The 22,482-nt window shown below is 33.0% G+C and overlaps 2 protein-coding genes across 4 annotated transcripts; one reads left to right on the forward strand and one right to left on the reverse strand.

Annotated features, from left to right (window-relative positions):
- Positions 1-9,354: 9,354 nt before the first annotated feature.
- On the forward strand, positions 9,355-11,865 carry LOC140980640 (uncharacterized). Of its 3 annotated transcripts, none has more exons than XM_073446596.1 (5): positions 9,355-9,373; positions 10,221-10,329; positions 10,668-10,713; positions 10,832-10,917; positions 11,586-11,865. In XM_073446596.1, exons 2-5 carry the CDS (start codon positions 10,225-10,227, stop codon positions 11,691-11,693), a joined length of 345 nt encoding a protein of 114 aa, XP_073302697.1. In that variant the 5' UTR covers positions 9,355-9,373; positions 10,221-10,224; the 3' UTR covers positions 11,694-11,865. The 3 variants fall into 3 exon arrangements, with proteins under 3 accessions (XP_073302697.1, XP_073302695.1, XP_073302696.1); XM_073446594.1 differs by lacking the exon at positions 11,586-11,865 and adding an exon at positions 10,992-11,285; XM_073446595.1 differs by lacking the exon at positions 11,586-11,865 and adding an exon at positions 11,114-11,285.
- A 103-nt stretch (positions 11,866-11,968) lies between these two features.
- LOC140980639 (uncharacterized) lies at positions 11,969-22,470 on the reverse strand. Its single transcript, XM_073446592.1, has 3 exons — positions 21,978-22,470; positions 13,001-14,586; positions 11,969-12,186 (listed from the first exon to the last, which is right to left on the reverse strand). The coding sequence occupies exons 1-2, from the start codon at positions 22,325-22,327 to the stop codon at positions 13,038-13,040; spliced, it is 1,899 nt and encodes a 632-aa protein (XP_073302693.1). The 5' UTR covers positions 22,328-22,470; the 3' UTR covers positions 11,969-12,186; positions 13,001-13,037.
- Between the last annotated feature and the right edge of the window lie 12 nt (positions 22,471-22,482).

Here is a 22,482-nt window from a genome sequence, read left to right on the forward strand (position 1 = left end):
TTAAATATTTTATCCTTTTAATTTTCTCTCTACATGTTCTTTTATGATTTTAAAGCAATTTTTTAATTATATTTTAGTGTAATTTCTAATTAAGTAATAAATTATAGTATCACAAGAAGATATAAGAAAAAAAATAATTATATATGCAATAGTACAATAACATGATAAGTATATAATAATATAATAATATGAAATTTAATACTAAAATATTTTATATTTTTTTAACTAATAATTGAAAATAAATAATTTAATAAATTATTTAGTAGGATTTATATCAATAATTATGAATCTTAATATATTAATAATATCATAAAATATGAATCTCATAGAAAAATTCAGAGAATTAGCTATAATAAGAAAGTTAAAGATTTTAGTAGAACTTTTTTTAGAAAAAATTATATATCAGACAAATTTGTAAATTCAATAAATAAAATTTGGTAGTATTGAAAACATCTACTAAGAATGTTTAAGATTTAGGCGTTAAGGGTTTAAAGAAAGACTATGGACACGAATTGTATTTTGAGGAAAAAAAATTAATATATTTAAACACAAGAATTGAAAATAAAGTTAATAAATACTCCATTCACCCCTTCTAAGGATGACAATGGGCCGGGGCGGATTTGGAGATGGGGATATTAAGCTCATATCTGTCGCGAACTACTTCGGAGATTTTAAAAAATACCCAAACTCGAACCGAACCCAAAAAATCGGGGATCTTATCCACGTTCCAAGTTTTCCCTGCGGGGCCCGAACCTGTGGGGAAAGTTGTCATCCCTAACCTCTTCTATGCTCAAGATATATTTGCTTAAAATATTGAACTAAGAAACCTTCATTTCCAACAATTTTATTAAATGAAGATTCATTTCCTTAAATTAATAATTGAAATATCACTATTCTATTTCAGAAAAGGGTCAAAAATACCACCACTCTAAATTAATCTTCAGTGTCATGTATCATCATAATCATTATCCCATCATTTTTTTAGAATTAAATTTGCTAAGGTTCGAAGCTATTAACAGAAAATTTGAATTCGTTTTCATTGTATATTTCCTCTATTTCAATATTTCCCGTTAATTCATACTTAATTTCGATTTATTTCAACTTACCTCGAGGGTATTATGCTCAAAATAAATAATATGTATAATTGAAATTAAAAAAATAATTTACAATATTTACGTGGTTATAATTTAAAAAATAACTTAAAATGAAATTTGTTGTCACATGTTCTTAGTTATTCCAAAATTATAAGTAAGTACTATTTTAGATTTTTAATGTGTAATTTTTTAACTTTAGGACCATATTTATCAATTAATTGATGTAATAAGTAGATAAATATCAACATCATATACTAAAATATTTTCTTCCACTCTTATATTGCGTAATTAATTAAAATACATTCATATAATTCTATTTACACTTTTATATTGCTTAATCAATTCAAATCATTTCATATCATTGTATTTGTATTGTTATGTTAGTTCAATTTAGTACTTAATTTGACAAATCATTATTCCAAATTCTTATAATTTGTTTTGATTTATTTTTTCCCGAACGAAATGTTGTTTGATGTATTGGATGATCAATATGCAAATAGTAAAAAATATTTTTATTATTAATTTAATTTTTAGTTATTTAGAATATGAGCTCACGTGCGGATGCACGTGCTTTTATGCTAGTATATTTTAAATGTTTCTAAGATTTATGTCATACAAAGAAAAATAACGTCGATCATATTAGATAATTTGAGTGTCAAAAATGTTGCGATTAAATACCTTAAATATTCATTAAACTAATTTTAGATGGTGATTTGCTTCATGTTAGATGTGTATGTCATATTATCAAATTACATGTTAAATGTACATTTGATGAACGCCTGACTACTATGGTAGAAAAGTTCAAAATATGTGGAAAATTATTACGTGAAAGAATATATGGTCATGATTGGAAACACAAGTCATTGCTAAAGAAATTAAATATAAGAAATTTCCTCTTCCTTTTGAAATTTTATGGAATTATTTGTATCACTTTCTTAGTACTTTGTTATGTTTTTTAGATTTACTTACACCATATTACAACAACGTCGCACAGAAACTTTAATATTGATTTGACTCTGATTAAGATATTTGGAGTAACTGTGTTTTTTATGGAAATTTTAAAAAGACAATTGAAATTTTTATGGCATTAACTACTCTACCGCAAATCTGTTTCTAACTCTGCTTTTCAATATATTTTTTAAATTTATTATATATCGCACCGATGTTGTTATTAGTATTTATGTATCCAGTATGAAAAAACTTTTAAAATATCAAGATATTAGCCCACTTGTGCATGACTTAGCAACATTGCTTGACCCTTGTCAAAGTCAAGTTGGCTTAGAAATATTTTGAATATTATGCTAAATTTATTAAGAAGAATGTCGACGATCAAAAGAATTAAATCACACATTCTCTTCAAGAATTATTTGATTTATACGTAATATGGTGGAGCGAGTAAACAACCAGAAATGGAGGAAGAGCCGAAAGAAAAAATCATAATGAGAACAATCAATTTCTTTCAAAATTTGAAACTACAAAGTTGAATAGAAAATCGGTTACAACAATAAAGTCCAATGAGATATAGATCTATTTAATCCAGTATTTTCAGACTAAAAAAAATCTTGTTCTAGAGTGGTGGAGAGTAAGTTCACAACTTTATCCAGTCTTAGCAGCAATTGCAAAAGATGTCCAAGCCATTCAATGTTCAAGCGTTGCTTCCGAATCATCATTTTCAACATGCATCAGAATCATTGGCGAAAAAATAACTAATTTAAAAATGAAGACGCTTAGCATGCTAACATATCTATAAGATTGGGCTGTGATAGAAAAAGAATAGGACTGTCGGAGCGATAGACGAATTTGCAAGCTCAAGTTACAAGGAAGATTCGGAGTATTCCAAATATATTTTAGTAAATCATGATGAGTTTTAATGTTTAATGATCGAGTTTTTCTAACAAAATAATTTAGAACAATTAATTTTCTTCAATTTACTCAAAATTTTAATATAGTGTAACTCGTGTTTTATGACCGCAATTATTTTTCTCCAATTCGCTTGAGCTTTTTTCTTATCGCATTGCGCTGGGCGGTAAAAAATAACCGTCCTAGCATGACATGTTATGTCCTAACACTTGTTTCTTCATCAAGGCACGCTAGAGCGGTAAAAAATAATCTCCATATATAGCATACCTGCTCATGTCCATAATTTAATTAAAAAAATTGTTCGGAACCGGTCCATCCACTATCGGGTTGTGTAGTGGATCAGATTGGTTCCAAGGTATATAGCTTGTACATTGGAACATGAACCGATTTGGATTGGATTGATTCTTACTAATTTGGACATCGGTGGATCCGGAATCAGACCGAACCCCATAACCAGTAAACATGCCAACCGTAACCTATGTTTAATTCATGTTTTGTAAAACCTAAGCCTGATAAAAGTCAGACAATACATATAAGTGGATGATGATGTATCCCTTCCTCAAGGTGTGATATCGTATCATTTGGATATTATAATAAAATAGGCCTTTTATCGAAATACCCTTTATTAGGATCAAGTAATTGGTTAGACAGAGGTGTTGAATAAACAATCACACTAGCTTGTCCGAAAATTTGGTTGGATTAACAACTTTGAATTTTGTAATTCTCATCAAGTCAATATCAGTTGGATAATCAGATAAGTTTTGTACGAGAAGAAGCTAGAATGATATATTGAACACTAAAAAATTGTTAAGTAAGAAAGACCGTTGAGTTATCAATGATAAACTGGATGAAATGTAAATAACACAAAAATATTTCTGGATGTTCGCATATTTGAATAACTCAGACATCACCCCTTTTTTGTGAGAATGATATTACTAGAAGCTTTTGGAGATTACAACTTTTGTAACAAATCGATTCAGCAGGACTTTATTACTGCCTAATTGAAACTCTTAGTTTAGCTTGCTTACCTAAGAAACATTGAAAAGTACACTAACTGTCAGTTTACAAGTAATTCGAAATAAAAATATTAAGCACAAATTGATTCTCTATTATATGATGTATAACTTAAGTGTGTGCTAAGAAATCTTGAAAGCAGTTGGACTCTTGAAAGATTGGACATTTAAATTTATGCGATGAGTCCAGAGAGCCTAACTGATTGATAAGTTCATCTATTTATAGAATTTGATTAAGCAGTCAGTAAAATCAAATTATATTTGTTCATAATATAGTAGTCGTTGATCCCGTCTTTATCCACTTCACTGTCCTTTCTGACAATCGTACATTGTAGGTAGTACTTGAGGATCTCTGACAAATCAGGTATTGTTGTACGAAATACTTTATCCAATAATTCAGCTTTGTAACTCTGAGTAGTCCGACTGATTCTTCATGTTCATTTACTCAACTATTTTTTAGTTCAGTTGGTCTTCAACTTATCAATTCGATAGACCTTGATATCAGTTAAGCTCAATTAGATTTTGTCTTGTACTACTTTCGGTTTAGCTCATTTTCAGTTTAGATTGATTTTATTTGTTAAATCACCAAATTTCTTAATATTGATCCAACGACCTCCTATATACTATTCATTGTGTGGAAAAAAAAATTTTAAAAAAATTTTCTTCATAATTATTTATTTACCTTAAATAATTTTATTTTAATTTATTAATTTTATTTTGTTAACAATGTTATTGAATTAATTTAATTTTGTTAACAATGATATTGCTACGTATTTCACAAAATCATTTCTGATAGAGCTAGTTCAAAGTGAAAAAATGTTTACCTCAAACCATTCATTAATTTTCACCAATTTTTTGCTAAAAATAATATGATTTTCAAAAAAAAAATATAATATATGTTTACTGTGATGCCTTGTTTTTGGCTCGCTTGCATGTATTCCGATTTTATAACATCTATTAATTCTACTGTATACTCTCTATAAAATATTATTCTATTTATTTTTATAATATAAATGTCATTTTCTTTTTTTACCGTTGGACTTATTGCACTTATAATTATATATTTTTTTAAATATGCATAATATAAATTAAATTTTTTCTTAAAGCCTGTAAAATAATTAAGTAAAGAAAATCTAGTGTAAAACTTTTATTCTTATTAATTTTATTTTTTATTAATAAAATTCAATGACAAAACAAATTGTTTAAAAGTTCTAATTTAATTTCATTTAACGATTAATATAATGTATCCGAACTTATTTATGTAATATATCCCATTCAAATTATTTCAATATAGTCTTTTATAAATATTTAATTATTTATTCCTTATTTTATAAGTGATTTAGTAATTATTAACATATGATGACGATAATTTGGTGATGATAATACAAATTACAAAATTAATTTTTCGATTTAAAATCATATCAAACACTATATATTTTATCATAATATTTTTTTATCACTCGTATTACAATATCGGCAAAAATTTGTATGAGACAGTCTCACGGATCGTATTTTGTGAGACATATCTCTTATTTGGGTCATCCATGAAAAATCATTATTTTTTATGCTAAGAGTATTATTTTTTATTGTGAAAATCGGTAAAATTAATCCATCTCACAGATAAAAATTCGTGAGACTGTCTCACAAGAGACCTTACCTTATCTTACACATCAGGGTATGGAGAAGTAATGACTTACCCGTATGATTGACCCAAAATCCGAATGAGTTATTGGGCTGCGATCATCATATTTGATTTTATTTATTGGGCCACAGTTCTAAAGCGGCGGCTGTCGACGTGCGGCAGAAATAACGATCCGCTCAAGTTTCGTGTATTTCGATTTTCAGGTTTAGTTTCAGATTTCTAGGTTTTGCCTTTCCGATTTTAGGTAAAACGATGCTTCTTTCAGGTTTTCTGTGTACATATTTGGATTGTTAAAAAAACTCGCTGATAGCTTCACAAAGGATTGTGTTGTTTTGTTCGGGTCTGGCCAGTTGAGGGAAAACATAACTGTAGTTGGAGACAAATGGTTTAAACTTGATAATTTAGGTGGGAAAATTCAACTTGAACTTGTTTCATGACATCCAATGTGATAAAACATGTGATTGGTTATGCTATATTTGATGGAAAAATGGTGAAACGTGACAAGTTGAAGTGACAGAAGTTTTTTTTTTTTTTTTTTTTAACTTTACTATTCACAGGTTCTTGTTTTCAATTTGGGGAATTGTCTCAGTGTGTGGTTCCTTCTTATTCTTGTGCTATTCTGCGAGAACTTCCTTTCGTTATTCATAATGTAATGGTATAATTACCATGAAATGAATCTTATTGTGAGCAATTCATGGACGTTATAATGTTTGTTGTTTATTCAGTACAGAACATTTTATATTTATTTGCTCTCGAATTATTTTGCTGAATTAGGCTGTTATTTTTTTTGTTTTCCTTTCATCTTTGCAAATAAGAAGAAGGATATAAATGGCTAAGAAGGGGCAAGGAGCCAATGCACGATCTTCGGCTGCTGCTGAGGATTCCAAGGAACCAAAAGTGGATATCAAGTCTATCCTGAAAGATATTGAGTTTTTGGGTATTTCTAACATTTAATATTTTTTGTATTCCAATATAATGTTTGTTTCATATAGTCTTTAAAATTTCTTAGAAAGTTGTTGCAACCTGACCGACCTCGTCGGCTTGAAGATGGTTCCCTTGTATTCTTGTTACCGCGATTTCACTTCTGTCACATTTTATACGTTGGGGGAATCACTGCTTTGTTTCACACTGTTTTGATTTTGATTTTGATTTATTAATGAAGATATGTACTATTACCCCATAAATTTGTTGTTTCAAATATTATGTGGTTCAACCTATTCTGTGTTTCTTGAAACTGCAAACCAGACATTTAATAGATCCCAAATTGAGGGTGTTTTTGTTTCCAAAATATACACTGAATTAATGTTGTTACCTACTTACTTGAATGTAATTCAGAATCCTCTCATATGACATGGAAACAAAAGAAGGACTTGGAGAACAGGAAAGTAGTCTCTCTAGGTGGAAAGGTGACTTTGCTTGTCCTTGGGTTGTTGCTGCATAATTGAGCTTGGAATGTTCATATATTAACTATTTGTTTTTTTAACAGCCCCCAAAGAGGCATCGGTTCCCGCTTAGCGTGGCACAGGTTGCAATGAAGAAACAGAAGGAAAGAGAATGAAAAATGCTTGAAGAGGTTACTGCCAATATTTTCTTCAGTTTTATCCCTGGCTGTGATTATGTAACATCGTGCTTTTCAACAATGACATTGCTAAGCAATTGTTATTTCAGAATGCCATCCTAAGAAGATTTGGAGTTTATACTAGCAGCAGTTCCACTAAAAAGGCAGTAGAGAGGCGTCGACCAGGGGACCGAGTGTTCAGGACAACTGAAGGTCACTTCAGAAATGGCATCCTTGATGTCAACCACCTGCTACAACGTTCCACTCCTCGAGTTAATGACAAAGACATCAAGCATGCTATTGGTGAAGGGAATAAAAAGAAGGGCGGAAAAAAGGGCAAGGGTAAAGGAAAATTTGGCGGTAGAAAACGACACTAAAATTCCAAGTTACTGCATGATCGCTATTCGCTAATCTAAAAAATGGAGAAGAATTTTCTTAGTCCATCATCGAAGGGAGCATTTAGCCTTGCTTTTCGGTTGAAAATGTCTGTTCAAGTTTTATTCTGCGTAGCAACCAGTACTTGATCTTGAAATTAGATCTTAAATGTTATCCTAAACAAAGAGAGCATAACCATGAATTGTTTGAGCTTTTCATTTGTTAAGTTATTATATGGTGATGTCTTGAGAACGCTCAATTTGTTTTTCGTTGTATGTATGTTCAAAAAGCTTCATGTTCTGATCTCAATATTTGGTGCCTTGGAATAAGCTATATCTCTGCCAAGGGTGAGCAAAACTTGATTCAATCGGTTATTCGATTGAATTTCTGTTAATTTGGTTTGTCAGTTGGGAAGTGTGGTTTTATTTTTAAAAAAGCATCGTTTGTTAGGTTTGGTTTCAGATTTTAGCATAAATAAACTGAACAAACGGGCTTTTATATATATATATATAATATAATATTATTAATTTTTTTAATAAAGTTTAGGAGACATAAATATGACAAAATTATAATAAATTTTACTAGACAATAGTAGTAAAAATAATTTATTTTAATAAATAAAAATTAAATTTATATAATATCAATTTTTATGCTACTTTTTTTATTGAAATATATTTCTTAGAAAAAAATTATAAAAGTTCAGTTATGAATCAAAATAATTGAATTTTTATCGGTTCGGTTTTAGTAATTAACCTGGGTCTGTTGAAATAAATTTGTTAAAAAAAATTGGTTAGTTTGATTTTAAAAAGTTTGATTCTGTTTTAACCGGTACTTGTCCTTGATACCAAGCTATTTTAATTTTTTTACTGTATGGTGGTGGACTTGTGGTCTTGTCGATTTAGGAAGAAAAAACGAACACCGACTCGCCAAATGGGTTCAAGTTTTTCTGTTTCCATATTCCTTGATTTGATTTTTGTCAAAAATTAGTTTGATTTAATTCTAGTCTTGTGTATGTTTAGGTTACTTGGGACATGCTTTGAAAATTTCATAAAATTAACATTTATTCTACAAAAATCTGAAAGTAAAAGGAACCCAAAAAAAAACTCGTATGCTTCAAGTCCCCATGATTTTATTTAAAAACAAATTTTGGCTTTTTGTTTTTGATAATTCAATATGAAGCTTTAAGGCCTACTACTTTGAAGGATCAAGCAGATATTTCTATTGAGAAGATGGATATATTGATAGGAGAGCACTGAGGCTAAAAATTTCCCTTCCCCAACTGCCCACTTCCAAAGTCAATCCAAACATTAAAAATTTGTAGAAAACTCGATCTTTTTGTTTCCTCTTCTGTTCATCTGTGGCACTGTAAATTACTACAAGCTATTAATTATACAAATATTGATGGCATTAACTAAGTACCACTCTGCATCTTCTCCATTACTTGGCCATCTTTTTCAAGAATCCTTCACCTCCACAACCAATATTTTATACCCTTTCGGTCGTATTTTCTTGTGTGTGTTTGTGCCGGGACAAAGTGGAACGAGAGTGACACTTGTCTTGTTAGAAAATAATGCTTCAAATTGAATTTTTTTAAGCTCGAAGAGCTACTGATTAATGATTATCCCGTTTGAGTCCTTTTTCTTTTCTTTCTTTCTTTTTTTTTTTTGGCTAAAGATTGAGTATTTAGTGTGAAGCTCCCTGATTATGCTGATGCTTATGGTGGCAATAGCATTTGCCATATTAGTAAATTTTTTAGCCATCCTTCTGGGATTGAAGCAATCTTGAATAGAAGGGCCTTGAGTTGTGAGTCCCTTGATTCCAATGTTTATAGGTAATTCATTATTATATTTTCACATCATTTTTCTTGATGTATGATGATATTATTATACTGGACACATAAATTGAACGTAGTAAATGATAGCATTCTTGGACTTGAAATGTGAAATTTCCTCATCCATTGGTAAGCAAGTGTTTGATGAAGTTCTGCAACAAGGGTGGTGAAATCTGTAATTTTAGTAACATTTGATACGTGGATTGTGGAGAATTTCTCACCTTGAAGGGATGGACCCTTGATGTTTGTCGGGAGGGAATTATTGTACTTTCTTAAGGTGGAACTTATGGTATGTTACATGTGAATTTGAACTATTTTCATTTGAGAGACCACCATCCTTGCATTTCTGTTGAATCCATCTCAGGCATCACAAACTATTTTCTTTAGAATTTCTAATTTCACCGTTTGATCTTGGTGTGCATGAAACCAAGTGAGTGAAATATTGCTTAATATGACACCTCTCACTGTTACGTGATTCAAAAGCTACAACCTTTTTGTCCCTAATACATGACTACGCACTACTCGTGTCTGTTTAGTAACCAAATTTATATGGAGTATCTTGACTAAAAAATAATGTTTTATTCGGAAAAGTTGTGAAACCAGTTTTCACTGTGTCCCCTCTTGAAATACCACAATGTATTGGTTAAAAAACTAAAAAGCATTGAGTTAAGATTACACTTACTTTCACGCTCAACTTGTTTGATGGAGTATTCACACAGGTGTATCAGTGACTGCTATAAAACTTATTTTCTGATTAGTACCAGCAGATAAAATTGTGTCATGTTATATAATTGCTGTGTCCCTTGTACAAAGATTGTTGCGGTTAATTGATATCAGATATACACAGGTGCATGCTGCCGCAGATTAAATTTTTCAACTTTGAGGTTGCACCGGTTTTAGACTTGCAAGTAACTCCAACAAGTGAAGATTGCATAGTCGAGATGTTGTCTTGCAAGGTAAGCGTATGATAATGAGACAGAAGTAGAATTGCCTTTTGGTTCACTTAGTGGTTCCAAATTTATATAAGAGTTCAGGCTCAATCCCCCACCATCTTTGTAATATATTTTGGTTAATGCATATTGTTGGGTAGCATCAACTGCCACTGTTGTCCTGTTTGACACAACAATCAAATCTCACTGTTTGAACTCCTGTATGGTTTAAAAATTTGAATGATAACAAGACCTCCGACTACATCTTTGAGTGCAGTGATAAGGATTTGTTCAATCTCGTGCTGCATATCTATTTGGTTGGAGTCATTTTTCTTTACATCATGTTGAACTTTTGTGGATTGCAGTTTGAGGGTTCTGATGTAATGGAACGCCAGAATGAACACTTCTCAGGTACATTTAATTTCGATAGTTTATAAATTTTGAGAAAACGAATCTTACTCTTGTCGTTCTGCATCATAGTGATGTTCATTGGATTGGACCTCCACAATTTGTTTTCAAATCTTTGCAGCTTTCATGAGGAATCATATAAAATGGGAAACTGTTGATGCTAGACCATATTTGGCCTTCGATGTGAAGTTAAATCTTGCCCTTGAGGTTGTTACTTGAGCCAATTTACTCTAATTTTATTATACCATTTTCATGCTAAAATAGGCCATTTTATGAAGCAGATAATTGCAGGAAGTCTGCGGAATCGATACATGTGTTCATTACATAGAGCCCAGTTATTTTATCACGAATCCTTGATCTGGTTCTTTTATATTCTCATATTAATTATGATTATTTGGTGCAGATATGTACACAACCATTCACAATGCTGCCAGTATCAGCAGTTGAAAGTCCTGGAAATATACACGTACAAAACAAATTGCATTTAATAAAGTTTTATACTCCACTTTTACTTTACGTACAGCTCTAAAATAATTTTTTATCCTTTCAACTTTAAGTACTCACCTCTCCGGACTCATGAGCCTAACAGTCCGACATATTAACATCCAAGTAGATACACTCTGCATTGCCATGATTATAAAAAAATAAAATTGCACCATGACTAACAGTTATAACTTTTAACCTAGTGGTAAACGTTTGATCCTCACACGTGTATTATATTGGGGGAATTTGTAAAATAACCTTGGTCAACTATTTATTTAACAAAATGACATATTGACCAAGGTTAAAAAATAAAATATCTGTATGTATGTGGCAGTTTTTATGTCCGAGCATTCACTATCATATAGATACATTTTACAAACCTTTGGTTATAGATAATGATGCAGGCCTTAGTGGACCAGTTAGTTCCATTGCTCGTGCAACAGCTGCTCCAAGATTACGAGGATTGGGTTCATCTCCAAACCAGTCACCTCCTACAGTGACTTTGAACTCTTGGATTTCAGGCCGCCTTGAAACCATATAACATTAAAACTACAGGAGCAAATGATGTTAATTTTATAGGGAGCCAGTGATTAGAGGGTAAGACCATTTCTGTAAGCAACAATTATATCTTTGAATTGCTATCGTGCTATAGTGATGCTACTAGATGAATACGATTCACTAGTTCTAAACAGCCGACAATTTTGTGGATCTTGTGAATTACTGAAGAACCAACAAAGCTTAGAACTCCTTGAATAACAATGGATAAGACACTTAATAAGCTAAAAAAGGCCGGAACTCACAAAATGCATTACATTCCCAAACCAATTCATCATACATATCAAAGTCAACTCAAGAACAAAAGCAAGCACTTCCTTACAAGCTCTTTTTACAGTAGAATTCAATACAGAACGATCCAAAAAATTGTGCTTGAACCAGGAGCATATCTTAACTAGTTCACCACATGTACCAGCTACCATCACCAAGATAATTCCACTGCAGAGAAAATTAAATCGTATGTCAAACAATGCATTTTGTATCAACCATATCCACAAGGAATTTGACTCGTCAATAATCAATGTTTCCATACTTTCAATAATAAATAGATTTCGTATTTTCTAAAATGAAACATAACTGTCCACAGACTACGCATTTTGTATTAAATCGAATGTCAAACAATGCATTTTGTATCAAACCATATCCACAAGGAACTTGACTCGTCAACAGTCAATGTCTCCACACTTTCAATAATAAATAGATTTTGTACATATAACTTGTCCACAGACCATAACTCAAAATGCTGCTGTTTACAGTCTGTGCCCATGTTGGTCTTATAGATGACAACTGATACATGATCTTGTCCTAAGTGATTGAAACACAAAATAGAGAAAATTGCACTGCAAGCTAAAATCTTCATGATGAGTAGGCCTAAGTGAACAGGTAATGGCTTTGCCACACCAGGAAATACTCCCTGTGAAAGATAGCCATTGGATTGGGGTGGATTCCACCTCCAGACATGGTCTAGATGGACGGTGGCTACACCAAGAGTTCTTCTCCCCGTGTAACATATATTTTGCCATTGAACAGTGTGGGAGTTGACTCGTGAAATACCTATATGGCCAGATCAACGGCTGATGTTATTAGGATGTAAATCCAGTAATATTCAACTTCCTTTGGTGTGAACATTGAAACTCCACAAAAAATATAGTTCGCATAAAATCAAAAAATTCTGGCAAAGAAACTCAAATCTTAACACATAATTTCAAGATTCGCAAATAAATGTGCAAGATGCAGCAGAAATTAAATTTACCGTCCTCGTCTCCAATTGCAAGACATATCAATCAGGACTATGACCGGTGTCTAGGCCTCCTATCATCATTCCGATTATTGTCATCTCTTCTTCCTGTAGAACGTGCATCATCATACCTAGCTCTCTTCAAAGTGTTCTCTCTCTCTCTCTCATCTTTTCTACTCCTGTGTTCCTCTTCCTCATCTTTTCCCCGTTTTACCTGTTGGTGCTCTAACTTTTCCTCATGTTTTCTGCTTGAATCTTTACCTCCATCTCTGTCATGTTTATTTCCACGGAGGTCTTCTTCATCTCCCCATTTTCTTCTACTTCGTCCATAATATTCACGATAATGGTCATCTCTCTTAACGTCATGCCGTGATTCCTTCCTACTGCGTAGTGCATCCCCATGGTCATCAGTATCAAGGTTTTTTCCACTGTGTCTTAGTGGTCTTGAATATCTGGCATTATTCTCTTCCCTATATGATTTATTCTGTCTATCCAATTCAATCTCAGAACCCCCACTCCCCTTGTCTTTTGTTGGATATAACTTTTCAGCCTTCCCATCAGGTTGTCCATCCCATCTTCCCCGGTCACGTTCATCTCCAGATCCATCTTCCTTCGATTTATACAGTTGTTCCAATTTCTTAAATGTGTCGTCAGCTCTATTAGAATGCTTCTCCGTATCATATTTTTTCGATCTGTCGTCATAGAGCTCATCATCAGAATCATGCCGCTTGCTCCTCGAAGGTCCTTTTAACCTCCGAGTCTTATTTTTTGGACCTTCATTAGAACTACCATCAGAGACCTGCTGCCTACTGTACCTAGGCTGGGTTCTCTTCTGAATATGGTGATTGCCTTCATCGGAACTATCATCATCATAAGAACTGCAACGTTTGCTTTTTGACTTTTTAGTCTTGTACCCACGCTCTTCATCAGAACTATAATCATCACGTCGTCTGCGTTTTGAAGGATGCTTTAGCTTTGAACGATTGAGGCTGGAATCAGAACAGTTGTCATCATTTGAATTACAACGCTTATGAGCTTTTCCATAATGCTTGTCACGGTCAGACTCAGAACCAGAATCAGAACTATGCCCAGATTGAGATTCTGAACCAGAAGAATCACTGTCGTGTTTTACGGATTTCTTTTGTGTCCTTGATGTCTCTTCCCTCCTCTTGCGAACACCAATCTTAGAATCATCATCGGTAACTGCTCTTCTACTGTCATTTTTGGGTTCACTCTTTGCCTTTCTCCCAAGCTTCTGGTCGCTGTCTGAGTCAGATGAATCATTATGTACCCCTCTGATTTTGTCCTCTCTGTGAAAATTGGGTTCATCGCTGCTAGATGTATTTGTCTTAAAAACCTTCTCTGTGTCATCCTTCTCATCTCTTATATTCTTTACATGATGCTTACGAATATCAGCAGTATTCTTTTTGTGAACATTTCTCGGTTCATCTTCATCATCATTCTCTTCAATGCTTGTGGCCATGGCATCATAGTGCTTCTTTTCTCTATCACCTTCAGATTCTATTCCAAGAGCAGCTTTTAGCGTTTCCATCTGTTTTTCCTTCAATGCAGCAATCTGGTGAGTCTGCGTCTCTGAAATCCTAATTAACCAGAAAAAAATACACCCACACTACTTCAATACATAATTCAAAAGCTAATTGCCAAGATATAATGGTTTCTGAATACATTCATGACAGCATTGGAGGACAAACCCGTATAAGCTCCATAAATATGTTCGAGCAAATTTTATTTTGGTTTATATGAAGATAACCAGCAAGGGCAACACCATAGTTAACTATGAATACTCTGTTTGCAACAAATAATACATAGCCTCGCTCAAATTATTATATTTATGAAATGATATTTCCACTCAGATTGAATCAATAACTTCCGTTCAGAAGCCTTCAAGATACGAAAAGTTTGCTTCTTGTTTCAATTTTAAACCTTTCCCAGAATGTCACACCAAGTGATACCAAATGGCCAAATCCTTCAAACAATCAAGAAGCTTGTTGATTTTTGCAAAAGGGGGAAAACCTACTAAAATCGTAATTATTTTTACCTACTTCACAAAGATGTACGGATTTCATGCGAAAGACCCAAGTTTAAACCTATACCATACCCAGTACTTCAAGGTCTATATACTAGATTATTGGGAAAATGAGGAAAACGGGGGCTGTTGGAAGTATTTATTAAAAAAAGAGAGTGAATGTAATTTATCTTTTTATCATTTTTTTAAAATTTGTTTAAAAACTAATTTTTTTCATTAATGTATTTAAATTTTATTTTATATATAATAAAATTTATAATTTAATTAAATAAAAAATTTATACCACCCAATCCCACCCAACTCAACCCAATCCACATCTCACTCCATTCCTTCCCAATCTTCACAAAATATTTTCTTCTTCTCAACCCTCCTTTCCATCCATTGTAATTTTGTTTCGTTTCTGACTAACAATAAGTCTACAAGGTATTCGTCTGCAAGAAATCGAACAAGAGAATCACGTATTGGTAAGAAAGCAACTTTTTATTTTGAATCTTACAGGATCGTACTCGACCCATGAATTCGATAAAGATGTTTTTTATTCGCATCTAGATCGACCAACTCGACCCAAGAGAGTGTGTCGAGGTGTGATGAGCTCGACCCAAACAAAGAGGTTGACCCAAATTTTTAAATGAACATTATTTAATTTTAAATTTTGACCACTAATAATATTTTTGTTTTTTCATATTTACTTCCTTACTAAACTAGGAAGAAATCAATTCTTTGAATGTAAGTTAACTTTAGGATCAAAATACGTTGAGATTTGTAAGAAGATTGTATCATTTTTGAAGGAAAAATAAATAGAATATTTGGTCAAGCATACACAATTCGGTAATTTAATTATATGTGATAAAGATTATAACAATTTGAATCAATTGTTATGGTTTTTGATGAGCACACAAACTTATGACAGTGAATGTAATGAATTTTGGATGATACATCATAAACGATCTTTACGGTTTTCATTGTTTGATTATTGTTTGCTAACTGGGCTAAATTGTTCAAAATTTTATCCGGTGATACATGAGAAAGATGAATTTAGGTGGAGGCATTTTGGTGGAAGAGACATTATAGGTTTGGGGATTTCATAGTTAAAATGGATGAGTACAAGAATGACTTAGGAGAAGAGATAGAGGTTAAATTGGCTAGTTTTTTGTTCGGCAGGTGTATTGGGTAGACAAAGAAAAAATAAAAATGATACAATGGATTTAGAATATATTAGATTTAAAAATAACATTGATAGTTTTATTAGCTATCCATGGGATAGAATAGCTTTCGAAGAAGTACTTTATGGACTTAGAAAAGATCTCGAAAGTAAGTTTAAAAGCTATGAAAATTTGGTCGCACGCCGTTGGAATGATCCAGATTTCAGTGGGTGCGATAGCTTTCATATAAGTGGATTTATTCATCCTTTACAAGTAACTAAATATTGTTCATTATATGAAATATCGTTGTTTTTTTATATCATATTAATAAATGTGTTTATTTTTTGTGCTAAATTTTCGCCTATGAATATTTTTCAGCAATTGCTGAAGTGTTTGCTAGACGTCGGGAAGGTCCCAATGCACCGATATCTCGGATGTGTCATTGGTTGACTAGGAAATGGAGTAAGAACCATTCTCCTTCCATTGATGATGTGAACAAAGCATTTAAAAATGTATATACCAAAGTAAATATAAAAAATTCATTTTATTTACTTTTTGTATTATCTAATACATTTTTTATTAACTTTAACTAATTTTCATCTTTAATGTTAATGATTAATATAGGATATTTTGAGGATGCTCATTCCCACCACGGAGGAGCTGTTGTCTGTACATTATATGACTGGCGATTTTGTTGATTCTAATAATGTGATAATCAATCGCATTACAGAGTTTATTAGCCAGGGTATTAAAGTAATGTGCAGTCAAGATCAATTGAGCGACCCAGAGGATGAAGTGGGTGTACAGACTGAGAATCAACAGTTTCCCCGGCCATTCACATTTACATACNAGATATCTGAGTTTGAAGGATATGAGATTGCCTTCAGTGAGTCCCAATTTTGGTAAGTTTTATCCATGGATTTTTAATTGTTAGTATGAAAAATGACAAAATCGTATGATTATTCTCTCAGATTATGGTGAGACATGAAGGCGAACACATGAAGAGACTTCATTTATGAGAACGGGTAAGGTGGATCCAAATACACCATTTGTGAGCGATCCTTCGTCTTTGACTCGTGCTTTTGAAAAAACTTCGGGTCATAAGTTAAGATTGTTCACAATTAAGGAAGAGCCTATAACAGATGAGGAAATGCATCATCTTCTTACAAATTATATAATGTTTATGTCTTTTGAGAAGAGAGCTAGAATGTTCGCCAATAGATCGTGGGCTCGAGTAAGTGCTGAGATTAATTTTTGCATGGAAAAAAATAAGAGAATATCTGAGTTGTACTCGTCCTACGATAGAACGTGGTTTATAGAATTGGGGACACCTACTTGTTGGTTAAATGAGACAGTAAGTTTTTTCTTATTTTCTTTAGCACATTGATTTAGTAATTAACATATTTCACTTTATCACATTCAGCATATTCAAGAATGTCGTCGATGGTTACTCCAATTACAAAGAACGTACTCACATTTAATGTCACGAGACGGGTCATTAATGGACATCGATTTTCATCAGCTGGTTTCGAGTGCTTTCAATGAGAGCGAACATAATAATATAGAATGTTTGATGCCCTATGTGAGAGCAGAAATTGGTGAGTGGCCAGCTATTCCATAGAATAAAGCCAAAATAATTTTGATACCCTTTCATCTTCCCGGACATTGGGATTTGTTATAAGTTTTGCCTAACATTAAGAAGATCACGATCATTGATTCAGACCGCAGCGTAAATAGGTCGGGCAAGACATTACTTAAACTTATTAACCTTTTGTCGCTTATGCTTCCACATATATTGGGTGTCAGTGATGCTTCTGAAAGATGGAGCATAGTTAGGCCAGATGATTTTCCTACTCAAAAAATCAAGTTAAATTTTTTTGTTTTAAAAATTATTATTTCATTATGGTTTAGTGTATATCAATGTACATTTTATGTTTGTTTTTTTATTGCAGCGGTGAATGTGGAGTTTACTGTTTCGCGGCCGCAACTTATACCATGTTCAAAGAAAATGCCTATCAATTGAATGATGAATAGATTGAGGAATTTAGGCTTTATTGTTGTTGTTGTATTTGGGATAAATTATGGTCATTTCATTAAAACAATTATATGGTATTTTATATTTATTTTGCGTTAAATTTATGTGATCTATTTAAGAAATTTTGATTAGAATTTTGTAATTTCAGTACACTCAATCTATTTTAAACAATGAAAACAATTCATTGGGTTGAGGACGGGGTAGTGTGGGTCGAGTCAGGGGTCGAGTGGGTCGAGCCACACAAGATCTCTTAGGCTCAATCCACACGACCCAATTTGAGGTTTTGGGTGTCAGTTCATATGGCACGAGATACATTAAACATTCAGTCAAGTGAACATGTTTAATGTATCTCAAAGGATCGAGCCTCCATATTACTCGTGCACCAAGCATGGGTCGAGCCTTCATGACGGGGTCGAGTGGGTCGACCCACCTCCATGGTCGATGGGTCGAGCTTGTCTCGACCCAAAATCTCTCAGGCTCGACCCAAAACCTCAAATTGGGTCGTGTGGGTCGAGCCTAAGAGATTTTGTGTCTCAACCCAATGAATTATTTTCATTGTATAAAATAGATTGAGTGTACTGAAACTACAAAACTCTAATCAAAACTTTTTACATGGATCAAATAAATTCAACTCAAAATCAATATAAAATATCATATAATTGTTTTAATCCAATGACCATAATTTATCTTAAATACAACAATAATGCCTAAATTCCTCAATCTTCTCATCGTTCAATTGATAGGCATTTTCTCTGAACATGGTATAAGCTATAGCCGCTAAACAGTAAACTCCACATTCGCCGCTTCAATAAAAAAAACAAACATAAAATGTACATTGATACACACTAAACCATAATGAAAAAATAACTTTTAAAATAAAAAATTTAACCTGATTTTTTGAGTAAGAAAATTATCTGACCTAACTATGCTCCATCTTTCAGAAGCATCACGGACACCCAACATATGTGGAAGCATAAACGACAAAGGGTTAATAAGTTTAAGTAATGTCTTGTCCAACCTATTTACGCTGCGGTCCGAATCAATGATCGTGATCTTTTTAATGTTAGGCAAAACTTTTAACAAAACCCAATGTCCGGAAATATGAAAAGGTATCAAAATTATTTTGGCATGGAATAGCTGGCCACTCACCAATTTCTGCTCTCACATAGGGCATCAAACATTTTATATTATTCTGTCCGCCCTCATTGAAAGCACTCGAAACCAGCTGATGAAAATGGACATCCATCAATGACAAGACCTGTGACATTAAATGTGAGTACGTCCTTTGTAATTGGAATAACACTCGACAACATTCTTGAATATGCTGAAAGTGATAAAGTGAAATATGTTAATTACTAAATCAATGTGCTAAACAAAAAGGAAAATAAGAAAAAACTTATTGTCTCATTCAACTAACAAGCAGATGTCCCCAATTCAAGAAACCATGTTCTATCGTAGGATGAGTAAGCCCAGATATCCTCTTATTTTTCATGCAAGAATTAATCTCACCACTTACTCGAGCCCATATCATTTATAAGAAGATTTATGCAGTTCCTCATATGTCATAGGCTCTTCCTCAACTGTGAACAATCTTAACTTATGGCCCGAAGTTTTTTCAAAAGCACGAGTCAAAGACGGATCGCTCACAAGTGGAGTATTTGAATCCACCTCATTTGTTCTCATAAATGGAGTCTTTTCATGAGTTCGGCTTGATGTCTCGCCATAATTTGAGAGAATAATACATACAATTTAGTCATTTTTCATACTAACAATTAAAAATCATATAAATATCGATAAAACTTACAACATTTACACTCACTGAAGACAGTAACCCAAACATATCCTTCAAACTCAAGATATTTGTCTGCATATATTTCAATTGATTCATGATATCGGCTTGACCTTTTTGTATCGTCGCAACTTTATCCTCCAAACTTGTCAAACGAACTTCATACATATTTGCAAGAGATGTATGATCTCTATGCATAGATGTGTCTCATTTCAGTCAATGGAGGAGACGGTTGATTCATGTGTGAAGGACCACCAGATGGCCGAGAAGATTTTCGTACTTTATCTCGAAATGATCTGGAGTATGTATATGTGAATGGCCGGAGAAACTGTTGATCCTCAGTCTGTATACCCACTTCATCCTTTGGGTCGCCCGGTGGATTTTGACTGCACACTACTTTAATACACTGGCTAATCAACTCTGTAATGCGATTGATTACCACATTATTAGAATTAAGAAAATCGCCAGTCATATAATGCACAGACAACAAATCCTCCGTGGTGGAAATGAGAGTCCTCAAAATATTCTATATTAATCATTAACATTAAACATGAAAATTAGTTAACAGCTAAAAAAAATGTATTAAATAATTCAAAAATTAAATAAAATCAATTTTTTATATTTACCTTGGTATATACATTTTAAATATTTTGTTCACGTCATCAATGGAAGAGAAATGGTTCTTACTCCATTTCCTAGTCAACCAATGACACATCCGAGGTATCGGTGCATTGAGACCTTCCCGACGTCTACCCAATACACCTGCCACAAACAAAAGACTAGCCAATTCACCTTCTCTACCTCTATCTCTTCCCCTAAGTCATTCTCGTACTCATCCATTCTAACTATGAAATCCTCCAAACCTATACTGTCTCTTCCACCAAAATGTCTCCACCTAAATTCATCTTTCTCGGGTATCACAGGATAAAATTTTGAACAATTTAGTCCCGTTAGCAAACGAAACTCAAACAATGAAAACCGTAAAGGTCGTTTACGATGTATCATCCAAAATTCATTACATCCACTGTCATAAGTTTGTGTGCTCATAAAAAACCATAACAATTGATTCGAATTGTTATAATCCTTATCACATATAATTAAATTACCGAATTGTGTATGCTTGAAGCCTTGACCAAATATTCTAATTATTTCTCATTCAAAAATGATACAATCTTCTTACAAATCTCAACGTATTTTGATCCTAAAGTTAACTTACATTAAAAGAATTGATTCATTCACAGGTTAGTAGGGAAGTAAATCTGAAAAAAACAAAAATGTTATTAGTTGTCAAATTTAAAATTAAATAATGTTCATTTAAAAAATTGGGTCAAGGTAGGTCAAGCTCTTTGTTTGGGTCGACCTCGACCCACACTTCAGACCTGGGTCGAGCTCGATCCAGGAGGTTGGGTCGAGCTCTTCACATATCCTAGCTCTTCACACCTCGATCCACTCTATTGGGTCGAGTTGGTCGATCTAGATGCGAACAAAAAATATCTCAATCGAATTCATGGGTCGAGTTCGACCCTGTAAAATTCAAAATAAAAAATTGATTCTTACTAATTCGTGATTCTCTCATTCGGTTTTTGCAGACGACTCGTTGTTAGTCAGAAACCAAACAAAATTACAATGGATGATAAGAAAAGTTGAAAAGAAGAAGATATTTTGTGAAGATTAAAAAGAAGATGTAGATTAGGTTGAGTTGGGTGAGATTGAGCCGTGTAAGTTTTTTATTTAATTAAATTATAAATTTTATTATATATAAAATAAAAATAAAAATTTAAATACTCTGAAAATTTTAGATTTTAAAAAAATTTTAAAAATAAATAAATTACCTTCGCTCTTTTTTTTCTTTTTAATAAACACTTCCAACCGTCTTGTTTTTCAAATTTTTCGAGATTATTAGTATACTAAACCCAAAAAAAAAAATCAAATCGGAAACAATTCTTATACGAAAAAAGGAAATCTAGAAAATTCAATACCTTTCCGGGATGACTGCTGAATTACTCCCTTCATCAACATTATCCTTAGCCTCAAGCGACTTCCTCGCCTCATCAAGCTTCTCCGCAATCTCCGCATCAGTGTAACCCTGATCGATCAGCTTCTCCTCCAACACAAGAAGCTTGAGTTGAATCTTACGCTTACGGTCGTGCTCCAATATATCCTTATTGGCTTTTCGGGATACGCCAGCCATTCCCTGACCCAATTCGAAGCCTTTGTTCGACTCCATAGCAACTTTGTTGGTCCTCGGCTTGATGAAGAACTTGTTGGTTTGGACATAGCCATTGGTGCCAGAACCTCTCGCTGTCTGCAATCCTATTCCGTTGTACATATTTCGAGCTTCGGATTTCGAAGAAACTCCCCAATATCTGAATCGAGTGGATGCAAACCCTAACCCGAGAACCCAAAAATATCAATTTCCACAGGATAGAAAGGCTCAGAAAATGGGGATGAAATGTTTGGATTTAGGTCTAATTTTTATTAGAC

This window comes from Primulina huaijiensis, chromosome 7, assembly GCF_012295235.1.
Source record: "Primulina huaijiensis isolate GDHJ02 chromosome 7, ASM1229523v2, whole genome shotgun sequence".
NCBI classification, from domain to species: Eukaryota; Viridiplantae; Streptophyta; class Magnoliopsida; order Lamiales; family Gesneriaceae; genus Primulina; species Primulina huaijiensis.